The 19,610-nt window shown below is 47.9% G+C and overlaps 1 protein-coding gene across 1 annotated transcript; it reads right to left on the bottom strand.

The window, feature by feature from the left end:
* Positions 1-1,582: 1,582 nt before the first annotated feature.
* On the bottom strand, positions 1,583-18,896 carry LOC149450128 (uncharacterized). The gene is made up of 4 exons (XM_089692358.1): positions 18,642-18,896; positions 2,196-2,423; positions 1,910-2,116; positions 1,583-1,786 (listed from the first exon to the last, which is right to left on the bottom strand). Exons 1-4 carry the CDS (start codon positions 18,894-18,896, stop codon positions 1,634-1,636), a joined length of 843 nt encoding a protein of 280 aa, XP_089548484.1. The 3' UTR covers positions 1,583-1,633.
* Between the last annotated feature and the right edge of the window lie 714 nt (positions 18,897-19,610).

The following is a 19,610-nucleotide window of genomic DNA, read 5'->3' as shown; positions in this document are numbered from 1 at the left end:
ACATAAGGGGGGATATGATCTCCATGTATAATACATAAGGGGGATATGATCTCCATGTATAATACATAAGGGGGGATATGATCTCCATGTATAATATATAAGGGGGGATATGATCACCATGTATAATACATAAGGGGGATATGATCTCCATGTATAATACATAAGGGGGGATATGATCTCTATGTATAATACATAAGGGGGGGATATGATCTCCATGTATAATACATAAGGGGGGGGTATGATCTCCATGTATAATACATAAGGGGGATATGATCTCCATGTATAATACATAAGGGGGGATATGATCTACATGTATAATACATAAGGGGGGATATGATCTCCATGTATAATACATAAGGGGGGGATATGATCTCCATGTATAATACATAAGGGGGGGATATGATCTACATGTATAATACATAAGGGGGATATGATCTCCATGTATAATACATAAGGGGGATATGATCTCCATGTATAATACATAAGGGGGGATATGATCTCCATGTATAATACATAAGGGGGGATATGATCTCCATGTATAATACATAAGGGGGGATATGATCTCCATGTATAATACATAAGGGGGGATATGATCTCCATGTATAATACATAAGGGGGGATATGATCACCATATATAATACATAAGGGGGGATATGATCTCCATGTATAATACATAAGGGGGGGATATGATATCCATGTACAATACATAAGGGGGGGATATGATCACCATGTATAATACATAAGGGGGGATATGATCTCCATGTATAATACATAAGGGGGGATATGATCTCCATGTATAATACATAAGGGGGGATATGATCTCAATGTATAATACATAAGGGGGGGATATGATCTCCATGTATAATACATAAGGGGGGATATGATCTCCATGTATAATACATAAGGGGGGATATGATCTCCATGTATAATACATAAGGGGGGATTGCTGTAGGAAAGTCCTGGATTCTTTCTTGGATACACAGAATATAACTGGATATAACATTTATAGGGAAAGTTGATCCAGGGAATATCCGATTGCCTCTCGGGGGGTCAGGAAGGAATTTTTTCCCCTGCAGGAGGAGATCGAATCGTGCTTTGCTGGGTTTTTTCCTTCTGGTGGATCAGCTGTGGGTGTAGGATTATAACTTTTATTTTTAATGGTACAACTAGATGGATGTCTTTTTTCAGCCAGACTAACTATGTAACTATGTAGGTCCCACACCGCTGCCTCCCATCTCCTGAGACTGCACTCAGTGACTTGGGTCTGAGACACTACAGACATATCCCTCCACCCGGCACAGCCAGCAGATAACAGAGAAGGTCCCCTGGAGGAGTCAGGCACAAGGCAGAAGACGGCAGTCACATGTCCTGGGTGCCTACATTATGCAATGCTTACAGGAAAAATCAACATTTTGCTGCCAGCTGAACCCCAGAACCTCCATAAATCCAGTCTAGATACATAAATTGTGTCTGCAGCACAGAGAAGGAAGATTATCCGAGAGAAATCCAGGAATACAGGACGGGGAACACAGCTCAGGAAAGTGACCAGCGGATTACAGGCTGATATCACCCAGTCCCCGCCCTACTCTGGACCAATCAGTGAGCAGTATGGGTGGAGGAATGGATTTAGTGTTCATGACCCACCTGTGCTGATCTCTGTAGGAGTGTCCTCCTCTATAAATGTCCCCGTTATTCCATCCTCCTCCATAGACTGCTGATCATCCCTCACATACGCCTCTTCTTCTTCTGCTTTCACCTCAAATTCTATATCGATTGGATCTCCACTCTAAATCAAGGAAATGAGAGAAAATATCATCTGTAAAATGTAAGATTGATGATTGTGACATCACACACAAAATCCACACATTGTCTCCATGAGTCCATGTTCTAGATGCTCAATCCCACCAACCTTGCAATGGGGAGGGATGGTGTGACCTTCCTGTGTGGAATCCCGGGAATACAGAGGACGGGGACATCTCTCTGGTGGGTTCCTGGTATTAGGTGGCTCCATCATATCCTTGTGTCCTTCTGAAAACTCCTCCATCACTCCATACTCCTCATCCTCCTCTTTATACTCTTCTTTAACATCAATATTATCATCCCCGAGGATTCCACTCTGAAAGATATAATAAAACATTCATTGTAACAAACATGCTGTGTATAAATCACAACTACCAATAATTGTCATCATCTACCTGATGATGGTGAGGGATGGTGTGACCTTCCTGTGTGGAATCCCGGGAATACAGAGGACGGGGACATCTCTCTGGTGGGTGCCTGTAGCTGGATGACTCCACCATGGTGTCCTGGTACAGATCTTTGTGTTCTTTTAGAAGCTCTGACTCCTCCATCCCCCCATCCTCATCCTCCTCCTCTTTTATCTCTTCTTTCACATCAGCTTTAGTATCTCTCAGGTTTCCACTCTGAATATATAATAAAATGACATCAATGGTAACAATGCAGATAATGTACAGATCCTAATGATACTATCAGTGATTGTTCCTCATCTACCTGATGATGGTGAGGGATGGTGTGACCTTCCTGTGTGGAATCCCGGGAATACAGAGGACGGGGACATCTCTCTGGTGGGTTCCCATGACTGGATCCATCTGTAGGAAACACACACACTGACTGAATCCATTGTTTCTATGTGTTTATCAGATGATGGGGGATCTAGGTGGATCCTCCGTACTGCTCTCTCCTTTACAATAAAGTCTCCTCTTACCCGGTGATGTGAGGGGCGGCTGATTGTCCATCATGACGTCCTTGTAGAGATCCTTGTGTCCTTCTAAATATTGATGTGTATCATCATCTGCTGCAGATAAAAAGTCACAGTGACTATGGAGGGAGAGGACGGACAGGACTATAGAGGAAGAGGACGGACATGACGGGGGGTTACTGGGTGTAAATAGAACATAACATCTTATTACCGTTTTATGAATGTAGTCTGTGTCTGGTCTGTTTGAGAATCATCCCCCCCATTCATGTGATCCTTATCAGTTCCTAATTGGGGCGGAGATGAGTGCTCATTTGGCCATCTCCCTATAAATTTAGAACAGCTTATGGGGGGAGATCACTGATGGGGGGCACAGTCACTGATGGGGTGCTGCTTTTGAGTTAGTGTTGCGTTGATGGAATGTGAGGAAGCAGATGAACACAGCAGGTTTACTAAAGCAGAACTCAAGCATCAGGAAGATACAACAGCAAGAAACTTTCCTGCATGCTGGACAGACTGCAAGCAAACACCCCGGGAAAAATCTCTAACAAGTCTGAGTCCCACTCTGTGTGCATTTAATATGTCCCCTCTACTCCTCCTTTTCATATTACTTTCCTGCGTTCTCAAAATCTCACTTCTTTACCCCTCATCTCCACCCCAAAACTTGTACATCTCCCCCTCACTGCTTCCCTCTCCCTACTACTGCTCTCATCACCTCCTGCTGATACTTCACTCTCCTGCTGACCCAAAAACCAGGACTGGGAGGCATGTGCACTCATGTACATCCCGCTCCCATCTTACTTTCCTCACCCTTCTTCTCCTAACCTCTGGGGATAGCTCCCCAAACCCTGGTCCTCCACTATCTCACCCCCACACCAGGCATCCTCCTTCTCCTAACCTCTGGGGATCTCCCCAAACCCTGGTCCTCCATTATCTCACCCCCACACCAAGCATCCTCCTTATTCTCCTAACCTCTGGGGATATCTCCCCAAACCCTGGTCCTCCACTATCTCACCCCCACACCAGGCATCCTCCTCCTAACCTCTGGGGATATCTCCCCAAACCCTGGTCCTCCACTATCTCACCCCCACACCAGGCACTCTCCTTCTCCTAACCTCTGGGGATATCTCTCCAAACCCTGGTCCTCCACTATCTCACCCCCACACCAGGCATCCTCCTCCTAACCTCTGGGGATATCTCCCCAAACCCTGGTCCTCCACTATCTCACCCCCACACCAGGCACCCTCCTCCTTCTCCTAACCTCTGGGGATATCTCTCCAAACTCTGGTCCTCCACTATCTCACCCCCACACCAGGCACTCTCCTTCTCCTAACCTCTGGGGATATCTCTCCAAACCCTGGTCCTCCACTATCTCACCCCCACACCAGGCATCCTCCTCCTAACCTCTGGGGATATCTCCCCAAACCCTGGTCCTCCACTATCTCACCCCCACACCAGGCATCCTCCTTCTTCTCCTATCCTCTGGGGATATCTCCCCAAACCCTGGTCCTCCAGTATCTCACCCCCACACCAGGCATCCTCCTCCTAACCTCTGGGGATATCTCCCCAAACCCTGGTCCTCCACTATCTCACCCCCACACCAGGCATCCTCCTCCTTCTCCTAACCTCTAGGGATATCTCTCCAAACTCTGGTCCTCCAGTATCTCACCCCCACACCAGGCAACCTCCTTCTCCTAACCTCTGGGGATATCTCCCCAAACCCTGGTCCTCCACTATCTCACCCCCACACCAGGCATCTTCCTCCTAACCTCTGGGGATATCTCCCCAAACCCCGGTCCTCCAGTATCTCACCCCAACACCAGGTACCCTCCTTCCCCTAACCTCTGGGGATATCACTCCAAACCCTGGTCCTCCACTATCTCACCCCCACACGAGGCATCCTCCTCCTAACCTCTGGGGATATCTCCCCAAACCCTGGTCCTCCACTATCTCACCCCCACAACAGGCATCCTCTTTCTTCCATGGAATAGTCGCAATCCCCTCAATTTAATATCGGTTTCCGTGCTCCCAAAAACCACCCTCCCTTTTTCATGTGTGCTCTGGAATGCCCGCTCTGTCTGTAATAATCTCACCTCTGTCCATGACCTTTTTGTCTCCCGCTCCCTTAACCTACTAGTAACCTACTAGCAATTACAGAAACCTGACTCCAAGCAGCAGATTCTGCTTCTCCGGCAGCACTTTCCTATGGAGGCCTCCTCTGGACCCACTCACCCAGACCCAGTGGTCAGAAAGGTGGTGGGGTTGGTTTGCTTCTATCCTCACTGAGCACCTTTCAAGTCCTCCCTAACCCTCCCTCGCTATCCTTCTCTTCTTTCCAGACTCATAGCATCTGGCTGTTTTCTCCCATTTCTCTGAGGATTGCAGTGATCTATTGGCCTCCTGGACCGGTGTCCCACTTTCTTGATGATTTCTCCGCCTGTCTACCCTACTTTTTCTCCTCTGAACAACCCGCTATCATTCTTGGAGATTTTACCATCCCCATTAATGTCAACAACCCGGCTACATCCCAACTCTTCAACATAACTTCATCTTTTGCATTAGCACAATGTATACCGTCCTCCGCTCACTCTGATGGGAATACATTACACCTTGTTTTCTCCCATCTTTGCACTCCCTACAACCTCACAAACACCCCCTTTCCTCTCTCTGATCACAATCTCATCACCTTCACAGTCTCCTCGTCTTCAAACACCTATCCCTCCAAGCAGCAAACAATTACCAGCAGAAACCTTCACAACTTGAACCCGGCTCCTTTCCACTCTGCAACTGACCAACTCTATGACAGAATCTCTCCCCTGTCCTGCCCTGACCACTGCTGTCTACAACAGTTCACTCTCACCCACACTGGACTCACTTGCTCCTCTAACAACACGAAGCATCAGGCCCCGACCATTACATCCGTGGCAGAGTGATGACACCAGAAATCTTAAGTGACATAGTCGTGCGCTGGAGTGATTGTGGCATAAAACCAAATCCCAGCAAGCATTCACTTGATATAAATCTGCTTTCTTCACATACAATTCCTCCCTCCATGCTGCCAAACAAGACGACTTTATCACTCTTATTAATACCTTGTCATCCAGTCCTCGTCGTCTCTTCTCTACTTTTAACTCTCTACTTTCTCCACCTCCACCCAGTACCTCATTCACTGCTCACGAGATTGCAAATCATTTAAGAAAGAATGACACAATTCGTAGGGTCATCTCCTCTGCACAGACATCCATCCCACTTACCAGACCTTATACTAAACCTCCCTCAACACTTTCCTCTTCTGACCTCGCAACCACCGAAGAGGTCACTAAGGTTTTCTCAGAAGTCCGTCTCACCACCTGCCCCCTGGATCCTGTCCCCTCACAACTACTATGGTTACCCTCCTCTTTCATCCTATGCTCCCTCACTCACATCTTCAATCTCTCCCTCTCTACTGGTGCCTTCCCCTCCCCTCTAAAGCATGCGCACATCACTCCCATACTTAACAAGCCCTCCCTGGACCCCACCAACCTGAACAACTTAAGACCCATCTCCCTGCTGTCATTTACCTCTAAACTCCTAGAACGCTTAGTCTACAATCGCCTGAGCTCCTCCCACCTCAACGACAACAACCTTCTCAACCCTTTACAGTCTGTTTTTCGCTCACTACACTCCACTGAAACTGCCCTACTAAAACTCACTAATGATCTACTAACTGCTAAAACCAATGGCCACTACTCCATACTCATCCCAACCAATGGCCACTACTCTGTACTCCTCCCAACCAATGGCCACTACTCCGTACTCCTCCCAACCAATGGCCACTACTCCGTACTCCTCCCAACCAATGGCCACTACTCCATACTAATCCCAACCAATGTCCACTACTCCGTACTCATCCCAACAAATGGCCACTAATCCGTACTCATCCCAACCATTGGCCACTACGCTGTACTCATCCCAACCAATGGCCACTACTCTGAACTCATTCTAACCAATGGCCACTACTCTGTACTAATCCCAACTGGTTGATATGGTTGACCACCCCCTCCTCCTCAAAAAACTCCACTCTCTTGGCCTCAGAGACTCTGCTCTCTCCTGGTTCTCCTCCTATCTATTGCAGCGCTCCTTCAGTGTTACCTATAATGCTGCCGCCTCCTCCTCTTCACTCCCTCTCTCTGTAGAGGTCCCTCAAGGTTCTGTCCTTGGACCCATTCTCTTCTCCATCTACACCTCCTCCCTTAGTCACTTGATAAACTCCCATGGCTTTAAGTACCATCTCTATGCCGATGACACACAAATCTATCTTTCTACCCCTCACCTCATCCCTTCAGTCTCCTCCTCACCTCGCCCCTTCAGTCTCCTCCTCACCTCGCCCCTTCAGTCTCCTCCTCACCTCGCCCCTTCAGTCTCCTCCTCACCTCGCCCCTTCAGTCTCCTCTCGCATTACTAACCTACTAAGTGACATATCGGCATGGATGTCACTCCACTTCCTCAAACTCAGTCTTTCCAAAACTGAGCTCTTAGTATTCCCCCCAGCCCGTATCCCCTTCCCCGACTTCTAAATCAAGATCAATAACACAACCATCAGTCCCTCCCCTCATGCCAGGGTACTAGGTGTAATCCTAGACTCCCATCTGTCCTTTCAGCCCCAAATCCAATCACTGTCCAAATTTTGTAGACTTTACCTCCACAACATCTCCAAGATACGCCCGTTCCTAACCTCGAAAACCACTAAGCAACTTATTCACTCCCTTGTTATATCTCGCCTTGACTATTGTAACTCCCTCCTCATTGGCCGACCTCATCACAGGCTATCCCCTCTTCAGTCTATCATGAATGCTGCTGCCAGACTCATCCACCTTACTAACCGTGCTGCATCTGCCACCCCTCTCTGCCAATCCCTCCACTGGCCTCCATTCAGTGTCCTCCATCCCTCTCTGCCAATCCCTCCACTGGCCTCCATTCAGTGTCCTCCACCCCTCTCTGCAAACCCCTCCACTGGCCTCCACCCCTCTCTGCCAATCCCTCCACCCCTCTCTGCCAATCCCTCCACTGGCCTCCGTCCAGTGTCCTCCACCCCTCTCTGCCAATCCCACCACTGGACTCCACTCAGTGTCCTCCACCCCTCTCTGCCAATATCCACACTGGCCTCCACCCCTCTCTGCCAATCCCTCCACTGGCCTCCACTCAGTGTCCTCCACCCCTCTCTGCCAATCCCTCCACTGGCCTCCACTCAGTGTCCTCCACCCCTCTCTGCCAATCCCTCCACTGGCCACCACACAGTGTCCTCCACCCCTCTCTGCCAATCCCTCCACTGGCTTCCCATTGCCCAATGGATAAAATTCAAAACACTAACAATAACATATAAAGCCATTTATAACTCTGCCCCAAATTACATCACCGATCTTGTCTCTAAATATCACCCAAACCGTCCTCTCCGCTCCTCGCAAGACCTCCTACTCTCTAGCTCCCTTGTCTCCTCCTCCCATGCTCGTCTCCAGGACTTCTCCAGAGCTTACCCCATCCTCTGGAACGCTCTACCCCAATTTATCAGACTATCGCCTACTCTGCTCACTTTTAGGCGATCTCTGGAAACCTCTCTCTTCAGGGAAGCCTATCCTGCCCTCAGCTAATAATGGAATCTTCTATTCCTCCAACCAGTCCATCCCCCACAGCTAATTACCTTTTGTACCACTAGCTCCTCCCTCTTAGATTATTAACTCCCAGGATCAGGCCCTCTTGTATTGATCTGTATTGTTGCTGTATTGTCTCCCGTTATATTGTAAAGCGCTGAGCAAACTGTTGGTGCCATAAATCCTGTATAATGATAATTACCTCCTCTACTACCACGTCCAGCAACCTCTCCGATCTCCTTCAGCTTGCATGGAACTTTGTGTCTTTATTTCAGATCACTTCCTGTCTGTTCCTGACATCACTTCCTGTCTGTACCTGACATCACTTCCTGTCTGAATTTCATAGAGAAGTCCTGTCTGAATAGTAGAAATGATATCACCATCTTGTGGAGTTCAGAGGAACTGCAGCCCCGAGAAATGTCCCCTAATAACCATTCCTGCATTGTATCTACCTTACAGAGATACCAGGGAAGTTCAAAAAGAACTAAAAAAAAGCAAGAAACAATAAACCTAACTCTTATGTAACCAACTGTTTAAATAATATATTTTACTACAGATAGAAAAGTCTTAAAGACATAGAATACAAGATAAAAATAAAGGTATAGATTATAAAACAGAGACCTCCAAAATCAGACACACTACCCAGAATGTCCCATCCTTCATATCAGAGAGAGACAGACTACCCAGAATGTCCCATCCTTCATATCAGAGAGAGACAGACTACCCAGAATGTCCCGTCCTTCATATCAGAGAGAGACAGACTACCCAGAATGCCCCATCCTTCCTATCAGAGAGAGAGACAGACTAACCAGAATGTCCCGTCCTTCATATCAGAGAGAGAGACAGACTACCCAGAATGTCCCATCCTTCCTATCAGAGAGAGAGACAGACTACCCAGAATGCCCCATCCTTCATATCAGAGACCGAGACAGACTACCCAGAATGCCCCATCCTTCATACAAGAGACAGAGACAGACTACCCAGAATGTCCCATCCTTCATATCAGAGACCAGGACAGACTACCCAGAATGTCCCGTCCTTCATATCAGAGAGAGACAGACTACCCAGAATGTCCCATCCTTCATATCAGAGACCGGGACAGACTATCCAGAATGTCCCGTCCTTCATATCAGAGAGAGACAGACTACCCAGAATGCCCCATCCTTCATATCAGAGAGAGAGACAGACTACCCAGAATGCCCCATCCTTCATATCAGAGAGAGACAGACTACCCAGAATGTCCCGTCCTTCATATCAGAGAGAGACAGACTACCCAGAATGTCCCGTCCTTCATATCAGAGAGAGACAGACTACCCAGAATGTTTCATCCTCCATATCAGATACCAAGTCAGACTACCCAGAATATCCTGTCCCTCATATCAGAGGCCCCCAGATCCTGCCCCCCCCACAATGTGAATGAGTATAGAGTACATAGTACCCCTATTCATTCACCAAAAAAAAGTAGTGTAAAAAAACACTGGCAGTAATTTTTGACAAAACAGAAATAAAGAAAAAATTCCTCTGATGTAGATCCATTGATGATCCAATCACAATACTCACTGTTATCGCTGACTCAAAGAAAAAACAAAGCTCCACTCCTGACATCTGACAGCTCTGCCACTTCCCACTTCTAAAGAAACTAAGGAGTGCTACAACCCTGTGATGTCACTGGGTGGTCTTGCCCTCTTGTGATGTCACCAATACAACATGCCCCGGTCAGTGACATCACCGAGTGGCACCGTCCCTTAGTATATTTAGTGGCAGGAGGCAGCAGAGCTGTCAGACAGAGGGGAGTCTTCATTGGGAGCGGAGCTTTTCTTTCCGAATCAGCGGTGACAGCGAGCATCGTGATTGATGATGGATCTACACCGGGGGGACATTTTGCTTTAGTTTTGTTTTTTTAATAAAGAACTTGTCAAAAACTGCCTGCTGTCTATTTAACAGAATACTTTTTTGGGGTAAATAATTAGGGGTACCATGTACCCCATACTCATTCATATGGGGTGAGGGATCTGAGGGCCCCCTTGTTAAATTTTGTAAGTCCCCTGCCTGCAAACCTCCATAGCCACTAGCCTGGGTTGTGGGGAAGAGTCCCTTGTCCCCATCAACATGGACAACGTGCTCTGTGGAAGCAAAGCCCCCCTGCCCCAGAACATCCACTCCATGTTAAGGGCACATGGCCTGGTATGTTTCAGGAGGGGGGGGTCGCTTGCTTGTCCCCCCCTTTCCTTACCTGCCGAGCTGCATGCTCAGAAAGGGGTCTGGTATGTATTTCTTTCATTTTGGCAAGGGGTCCCCCTCAAAATCCATACTAGACCCCCCAAAGGGAGGGACCCCACGCCATTTTCTTAATATTTCATTGCCTGTAATGTTTTCTTTTTAGATTTATCGCTTGGTTAAGACGCGGCACCCGCTCGCTCCCTAACAACGATGTTGTTTACTGGTTGTTAAGGATGCCAGCGGCCGCCCACTCTTTAACAAGCAGTACACATTTCCTGAATGCCGCATGTCTCCACCACTAATTAATGACCGCATGCATTTCATTCTTTATTTCCTTTTGTGAATGTAACGCCTGTTCATGCGGTATTTACTGAGCGTGTTCAGTGTTTGTGGTCAATACCGCAACACGGGATAGGAAATGGACAGTTTCAGGATGGCATGCGGTATTTAGGGGAAATGTACCGACATATCACATGTGATCTGCTTCTGTGAAGGGAGACAATGTGTGGATTTTGTGTGTGATGTCACAATCATAAATCTTACATTTTACAGATGATATTTTCTCTCATTTCCTTGATTTAGAGTGGAGATCCAATCGATATAGAATTTGAGGTGAAAGCAGAAGAAGAAGAGGCGTATGTGAGGGATGATCAGCAGTCTATGGAGGAGGATGGAATAACGGGGACATTTATAGAGGAGGACACTCCTACAGAGATCAGCACAGGTGGGTCATGAACACTAAATCCATTCCTCCACCCATACTGCTCACTGATTGGTCCAGAGTAGGGCGGGGACTGGGTGATATCAGCCTGTAATCCCCTGGTCACTTTCCTGAGCTGTGTTCGCCGTCCTGTATTCCTGCATTTCTCTCGGATAATCTTCCTTCTCTGTGCTGCAGACACAATTTATGTATCTAGACTGGATTTATGGAGGTTCTGGGGTTCAGCTGGCAGCAAAATGTTCATTTTCACCATAGACATTACTAGACCTAGGTATCTAGGGTGTGTGCTTTGAGTCTTTTACTCCATGTCCGGGTCTAGTAAGATCTCTTACAGAACAATCCTCCTAGAGTTACAAGTCACTGAGTGCAGTCTCAGGAGATGGGAGGCAGCGGTGTGGGACCTCTGCAACTTGTCTACAGTAAATATTTAAACTTCTATGGTTTGCTGAATACCAATATTATGAGTCCTGACCCTTACACTGTATAATTTATATTGTACATTACATACTCCTGACCCCTGCACTATATACTCTATGTTGTACATTACATACTCCTGACCCCTGCACTATCTACTCATGTTGTACATTACATACTCCTGACCCCTGCACTATATACTCTATGTTGTACATTACATACTCCTGACCCCTGCACTATATACTTTATGTTGTACATTACATACTCCTGACCCCTGCACTATATACTCTATGTTGTACATTACATACCCCTGACCCCTGCACTATATACTCTATGTTGTACATTACATACTCCTGACCCCTGCACTATATACTCTATGTTGTACATTCCATAGTCCTGACTTCTGTTCTCCCCCTCCCCCCACTGCTATATATACACATAATATAGAGTCTCTTTTGTTACACCCATTTCCTCCCAGCTGGACATTTTATATCGGATGATGTGATTGGAGCACAGACTTTTACATGGTGATAATAATGTGATAACATCCTCCAACTTTGGAGCCTTAAACAGAAAGTGATAATGAGGGAGGAGCCAATACCCCAGTGATGGTGGTCTTCAGGATCACTCCAGTCTTCATCTTGGTTGTTCTCCCCCCATCCTCACTCTCTGACCTCTGGTGGGGCTCAGCCCCGCTGTTCTTCATGACTAAATCATGGACTAAATAAGGAAGTGCAGTACTTCTTGTGTTGGGAAGATGGCGATGAGTGATAGAGGGGGTGGGGACCCTCGTCCTATAATCCCCGCATCACTTTTACTCCTATAAAAGACAGTTCTGGTTGTTTCCTCACTCTCTGACTAAGGTCCATGAATAAAGAAATGACCTGGTAGGAGATCAGAGGAGCCATTTTCCAGTTTCCTTGAGGGTGGAATTGTAAGTTCCTCAGAGACCAAGCTGCTTGATGTGGGCGGAGTCCTGGTTTGGGGGAACCAATCAGCTCCTGTCTAGTAATCCTCTTTGTCTTTGTATTTTAGTCCATGGCCGGGAGATGAGGAAAACCTCCGAGGATTGTCTCACTTTGTCTCCAGACTGGAAAGTAGAAGATGAGGACATCACACAGTATAGTCCAGGAGAAAACCCGGCTCCCTCCAATGTCCATCCGGCACCACCCAGTGTAGATGGACCATCGGATTCCTCGTATCCTGAGGAACCTCAGACTGTGCGGGACCGGGCCGGCCTTCCAACAGGGAAGAAGTTCTCTTGTACTGAATGCGGGAAATGTTTCCCTTCTAAATTCCATCTTAATGAACATAACAGATCTCACACGGGGGAGAAGCCATATTCCTGCTCTGGGTGCGGGAAATGTTTTTCACAAAAGTCCAATCTCACAAAAGTCAAAACACATCAAAGGCGTCACACAGCTGAGAAGCCATATTCCTGTACTGAGTGCGGGAAGTGTTTCCATTATAAGTCTAAACTTAATGAGCATAAAAGATCTCACATGGGGAAGAAGCCACATTTTTGCTCTGAAGCAGATGAGGATATCACACAGTATAGTCCAGGAGAAAACCCGGCTCCCTCCAATGTCCATCCGGCACCACCCAGTGTAGATGGACCATCGGATTCCTCGTATCCTGAGGAACCTCAGACTGTGCGGGACCGGGCCGACCTTCCAACAGGGAAGAGGTTCTCTTGTACCGAATGCGGGAAGGGTTTCCATTATAAATACCATCTTAATGAGCATATAAGATCTCACACTGGGAGAAGCCGTATTCCTGTCCTGAGTGTGGGAATTTTTTTCAGAGAAGTCCAGTGTTCATAATCATCATAGATCTCACACTGGGGAGAAGCAGAATTCCTGTCCTGAGTGCGAAAAATGTTTTTCACAGACGTCCAATCTTTACTGACATCAGAGATCTTACACGGGGGAGAAGCCGTATTCCTGTCCTGAGTGCGGAAAATGTTTTTCACAGACGTCCGATCTTTACAGACATCAGAGATCTCACACGGGGGAGAAGCCATATTCCTGTTCTGAGTGCGGCAAATGTTTTTCAACGAAGCCCCATCTTTACAGACACCAGAAATCTCACACAGGGGAGCAGCCGTATCCCTGTTCCAAGTGTGGGAAATTTTTTTCAGACAAGTCCAGTCTTCATACACATCAGAGATCTCATACAGGGGAGAAGCCGTATTCTTGTACTGAGTGTGGGAAATGTTTTTTATAGAAGTCACATCTTAACACACATCAGAAATCTCACTTGGGGGAAAAGCCATATTCCTGTCCTGAGTGCGGGAAATGTTTTTCACAGAAGTCCCATTTTAACACACATCAGAGATCTCACAGGGGGGAAAAGCCATATTCCTGTCCTGAGTGTGGGACATGTTTTTCAGAGAAGTCCAATCTTCATAAACATGAGAGATATCACAAGGGGGAGAAGCCATATTCCTGTCCTGAGTGTGGGAAATGATTTTCATGGTAGTCCAGTCTTCATAAACATCAGAGATCTCACACGGGAGAGAAGCCAGCTTCTGGTCCTGAGTGAGGGAAATGTTCCTCACTGAAGTCCTGTCTTCCTGTACATCTCCTGTACATCAGGGGTCCCACACAACCCTGGAGGTGTATTAGTGCCTTGAGTGTGGGAAATGTCTTCTAGATGAATGTTGCTGGACATCCCAGCTCTCATGTGGGGAAGAGGCACATCCTGATATACACCTCAGATATACTCCATGGCTGATCTTCATCATGGAAGAAACAGTTAATAAGGAGATCAAAGGTCCCCCAAGACATGGATGAAGCATTGAACTGGGTCAGCCATTAATGGCAGGAGAAGAATAAAAATGGAGTCCTGACCTAGAGCACTGGGCTGACTTTTCATTGGGGTGCAGCCTATATGCTATAGATGGTCTGCACCTACATGGAAGGGGGTCTGCTGTGCTGGGGGAGGGGTTTATGGGAAGTCTGGAGGAGTATATAAAGTAGGATGGAGGGGGGAGGGAGAATTTAATTATAACGGGGTAGACAGATCAGACAGGGGTCAGTACTTATTGGGGGGTGGAATGGGGAAAGATGGGGGAAGGGCTATGGCAGATGATAAGAAGGTTCCCATGTTACAAACAACCAGTGGAATTGGTACCATTTATATGAAAATAAAAAATACACAAAATCCACGTAAACAAGATGTCAGTGAATGAACAAGGTGTCAGTGAATGAAAGTGTTTGTTCCCCAATGCCAGAAGTGTGCCCAGCACAATAGGTGAGTTGGAAGGTTTGGTGCATGAAGAGAACTAGGATTGAATTGGTATTGCTGAATCTTGGCTTCATTCCTCACATGACTGGGCCATTCATATTCCTGGCTAGGTTCTCTTTCGGAGAGACGGGGGGAATAGGAAAGGTGGTGGTGTCTGTCTCTATGTGAGAAGTGATCTCAGAGCGAGTGTGAAAGAGGACCTAGTTGATGGAGAGTGTGATGAGGCTGAAGGATTATGGGTGGAACTGCACATAGGGGGCGGTACTACAAAGGTCATCATTGGAATTTTTTATAGGCCTCCCAGTGTTAATGAGGAGATGGAGACTCAGCTCCTCCCACAGATGGAAAGGGCTGCAAGGGCTGGGACAGTGATAATAATGAGGGATGGTAACTACCCAGAAAGTGACTGGAGTAATGGTACTGCAGGAACAGTTAAAGGGCAGACATGTATAAACCTACTACAGGACAATTTTATGGTTCAGTTCATAGAGGCCCCAACTAGGAATGATGCTCTGCTGGACCTGGTCATCTTCAACCATGCAGAGCTTATTACGAATGTCCATATAAAAGAACATCTGGGTAGCAGTGACTGTCATGGTAACCCGATCGCCGCCACCAACATGCGACAATCGCACGACCGCGACCAAGAATACGTCACGCCCGTGGCGTCAGACCCCAGACCTTCTCACCAAACTCGTGACCGAAGGACCGGCTGATCTAAAACTGCCGTGTGATGTGTGTAACAAGGCCACACCCAGCTGCACCCTACACAGCGATTGTCCAGCTAATGGACTACAATCGGTGCCTGCAGCCTGAATGCGCTTGTTACTGGGTCGGGTTAATTACGCAACTAACCCTCTACCTGCCACCACCGTCTTTTGTTAGACAAGAAGGAAACTCTATCAACAATACACTATAATGATTGAAATATTGATCTGTATAACACGGTCCGCAGGCCTGTCATAGAGAGATAATAACAAACAGTAGCGTCTCTTCAAAGGCAAGGATTTGTGAATTGCAAGTAAGCGCTTAAAAACAGTTTAACACTTTCAGAAAGAAAGATTTATTAATAAAAGAGTCAAACAGGTGCAATAAAATATTTACAAAGAGATGTCACTAAGATATATATATATATGTATATAAAGATATAGCAAAGAGATAATAGGAAGGAAGTTAAAGGGTTAAGTTACTTGCCAGTACGCCTTGGTTTGTAAGCAGATCCACCTTGCAGAGCGAAAGGGTCTCCCCAGGTGGTATATTGATGTTAAAATTGGGAGATGTGCTTAGCTTAATTCTTTAGGCTTGGCAGCCTGTCTTTTAAAGTCCCCCTGCAGGGGGGGGTGGCTCTGAATACTGGCCAATACGCTGTTTTGGGAGGGGTCAGTCGGGCGAACTCTGAATTAGAACCAATATCTGTCATAATCCTAATAAGACATGAAACCTAGGGGAAAAACCTGACTTGAGGAATGTTCATTTCATTCTGTCACTTTTAACTGTTAGGTTTTATGAGGTTACAATCTATTTTAATTCCTGGGAGAAGCTGCCTTATCTGTTTTATGATGTGTGAGCCTACACAGGTTCTTAGACTGAGAGGCTCTGCCTCCATGGGGGTGCTTTGTAGCACTGGGCCCCCTGCTGCTTCAGCCTGCCACCAACTTTTAACACTTACACATCTGTCCCTGTGCCTCTCAGGAAGGGAGGGGTAGGGAATAAAGGATTGAGGAATACTCCTAATAAAAAATGGGAACTCCGCGTCCAACTCTGATGAGTAAGTTTGCTACACCTCCCCCTCAGGTAGTTGCCAGGGAGGGGACTACAAGTCCCCTCCTGACGCAACCGACCTCTTTCCAGAGGTTCCTCTTGGGTTGTCCTGGTACCGCTGCACTGCGGGAGAACCGAAATTCATTTGAAAAGGAAGCCGTTCTCCCCAGCAACACTGCTGGGCCGACCTAGTGAGTGGTCACGGGTGGGTACCAGTCGGCTGTGGAGATCCGAATACCATGGCAACTGCCGGGCGGACCACCTGTTCACAAAACACTTTGGCTCAGTGGTGTCATTTGCTAACATATTATTATGTAGCTTCTTGTCGAGGTAGAGAAGGAGATTTCCCTCCCCTCTATTCTTCCTCAGGCCTAGGACTACATCTGGCCTGAAGGTAGTAGCGCCTTTGTGCACCGGAACCGGACAGGTGAATTCTGGACCTTGCCTCCCAGTGGTGTCCACAGGTACCTTCATCCAAGATGGACAGTGCTCGTTACCTGCTAGCATCCAGGACACCAGTTCCTCCAGTTTCCTGCCTGCTAGGTCAGTCACAGGTCCAGCTGAGCCATGATCGTCGCATCCAGGCGTCTTACCGTAGCCAGCTGTACCCATACTGATGTAATCTGTTTTTTGGCCTGGAGAGCCGACCAGGCCACAACTGCCTCAGTCTCCCCATGCCCAGACCTCTGGGGGTCTCTTCTTACCGGGGTGTTCTCAAACTGAAGCACTGCCATGCCCCTCTGACAGTTACCCTTCTCCACTGTCAGACTGGGCACGGGCGGTTGGTTCCGGACTAGTGACACGGGCTCAAGTTGCTCTTCCCAGAAAGGGCCGAACACCGCAAGGCCCCTAAAGTGGGCAACTGCACCCAGTCCCACTCCACATTGCGGGCCATTCCTAACCGCTGGAGAGGCGGTCGGCGCGTTCTCAACCCCAACTAGCTTTCCCATGGATTCAGGCAAGCCACATGGGGTAGCAAAGGCTGGCTCGTTTTGAGCTTGCTGGGTTAGAGATGGTGGCCCAAGCTCCTTGCTCAGGTCCATGATGGCAAAACAGCAGGCACCTTCTGGATGCTCCATTACCTCAAGGCTCCTGGGCATGGGGCAGGCCACAACCACAGGGCTGGCACTCAGATTTTCAAGGTCCTCAAAAAGCCATAGGATCCTGCTTGAAGACCGCGACTACCGGGGATGCCCAGACTCTAGCTGACCCCTGGATTCCTGACTGTGCCATTCCCTTGGTCTCTGTGGCCCAGTCAGCACCTTCTGTATCCAGACACCGACATCTATCAAAGGCATTTCCAGCAGTTTCGGAACCAGAGTGGCAAGGAAAGGTGATTGTATCTGGGCCCTGCAGCCCTCTCTCTGTAATCCAAGCATCAACCCCCCTTGCACTCGTAATCCAGGCATGCTACCCCTGCCTATGACATCTGTCTGTCTGCCTGTTGACACACCATGACAAGTCAGATTAATTGACAGGCTTTCAGGCTTCCACTCCCCTAGGGGTAGGCCATTCTTCCTGCTTTTGTTTACCCTTCCCAGCAGGGAGGCTCAGTCCTAGCCACAAGCTGAAATCTCCATATGAATGACTTTCCAGAGCTGCCTTACTCATGGAACTACAAGTCACAGCTAGCTTACCTCTGAAGGTCCTTTGGGACTCACTTTTTCAGGGCTGCCTGAAGCGTGGAACTACAAGTCCCAGCCATCTGTGGTGTGCCTTTCTTAGCAGGGCAACTCGCAGCTAGCTGACCTCTGAAGCTCCATTGGGAATCCCTTTTCAGTGCTGCTGGAGGCATGGAACTACAAGTCCCAGCCGGCTGCCTAGTCCTAGGCAAGGCCAACGGCTAGGCACTTATCAAGGCACAATCTTTTGGGCCCGGGCAAGGAACGAATCTTTCCAGACCCTCCTCTTGCTCAGCCCCCAGAGACCGTACCTCTGCCCCTGTCACAGTACTGTGGGTGACCCCCAACAGTGAAAATACATCACTTGTCTCATCATGAATATCACAATCATTGTTAGCATTACCAACCATACCATCAACAATGCTGACATTATCAACGACATTACTGACTTCACTATCAAGGTTACTGACGTTATTAATGACATTCCTGACTTTACTATCAATGTTACTGACATTAGTAATATCACCCCCATTGTCATCACATCGATTATCAACAGTCACGTTCATAATATCAATGACACGAGTTCAATACCTCCCCAGGCAAGGGGATTTCTTCTTGTTCTCCAGCTAATGGAGAATCCTGTAGCCCCACACCATTCCCAGCCCCCTCCCTCTGTCCATCCACCGGTGGCCCAGACATTACTCCAATATCTATCCACAGTACCTTGGCTTGTACAGAGTTCCAGGGGGCCCTTCCGGGTCTTCTCGGCAGGGGCATAATACAAAACAAAAGTGCCTAGGTCAGCACCCAACAAAACAGGTGTGGGCAGTTCATCTGAGACCCCCACCTCTCTCATCCCCCTCCCCGCACCCCAATCTAGGAATACCTTTGCACAGGGTATGCGTGAACGGGTCCCCCCAACTCCTGTGAGGGTCAGGAACTTTCCTGGGATGAGGTTCCTTGGCTCAATCAGCTCTGGCCGGATCAAGGTGACTTCTGCCCCGGTGTCCCGGAAACCTGTTGCAGACCGGTTGCCCACGGTAATGGGTTGCAAGTTGGCGGGGGTTACCCGCATCTTCCTGCGAACGAACAGCACAGAAGAAGAGTTGCTGGCCGGCTGGCCAGATGATGTCGCCTGCTTCTGCTCAGGACATTGCGTCCTGAGATGTCCGGCTTTCCCACAGGCGAAACATCTGCGGGTGTCAGGCAGAAATGGCTTGGCTCCAAGCACTGCAGGTGTGGGCGGAGGAGAAGCTTGACTCGCCGAAGTAGGAGAGGTT

This window comes from Staurois parvus, unplaced genomic scaffold (genome assembly GCF_062004578.1).
Source record: "Staurois parvus isolate SC_StPar_1 unplaced genomic scaffold, SC_StPar_1.0 ptg000582l, whole genome shotgun sequence".
In the NCBI taxonomy this organism is placed as follows: domain Eukaryota; kingdom Metazoa; phylum Chordata; class Amphibia; order Anura; family Ranidae; genus Staurois; species Staurois parvus.
Note: the sequence above shows the minus strand (reverse complement) of the source record. Positions and strands in the feature narration are given on the sequence as shown.

Excerpts from the sequence above, each read along its gene's own strand:
- LOC149450128 (XM_089692358.1), bottom strand. The coding sequence starts at position 18,896 with ATGAACGTGACTGTTGATAATCGATGTGATGACAATGGGGGTGATATT. Across the intron at positions 2,424-18,641 it reads GTACTGTGACAGGGGCAGAG|AGTGGAAACCTGAGAGATAC; the intron begins GTACGGTCTCTG and ends TTATATATTCAG. Across the intron at positions 2,117-2,195 it reads CCATCCCTCACCATCATCAG|AGTGGAATCCTCGGGGATGA; the intron begins GTAGATGATGAC and ends TATATCTTTCAG.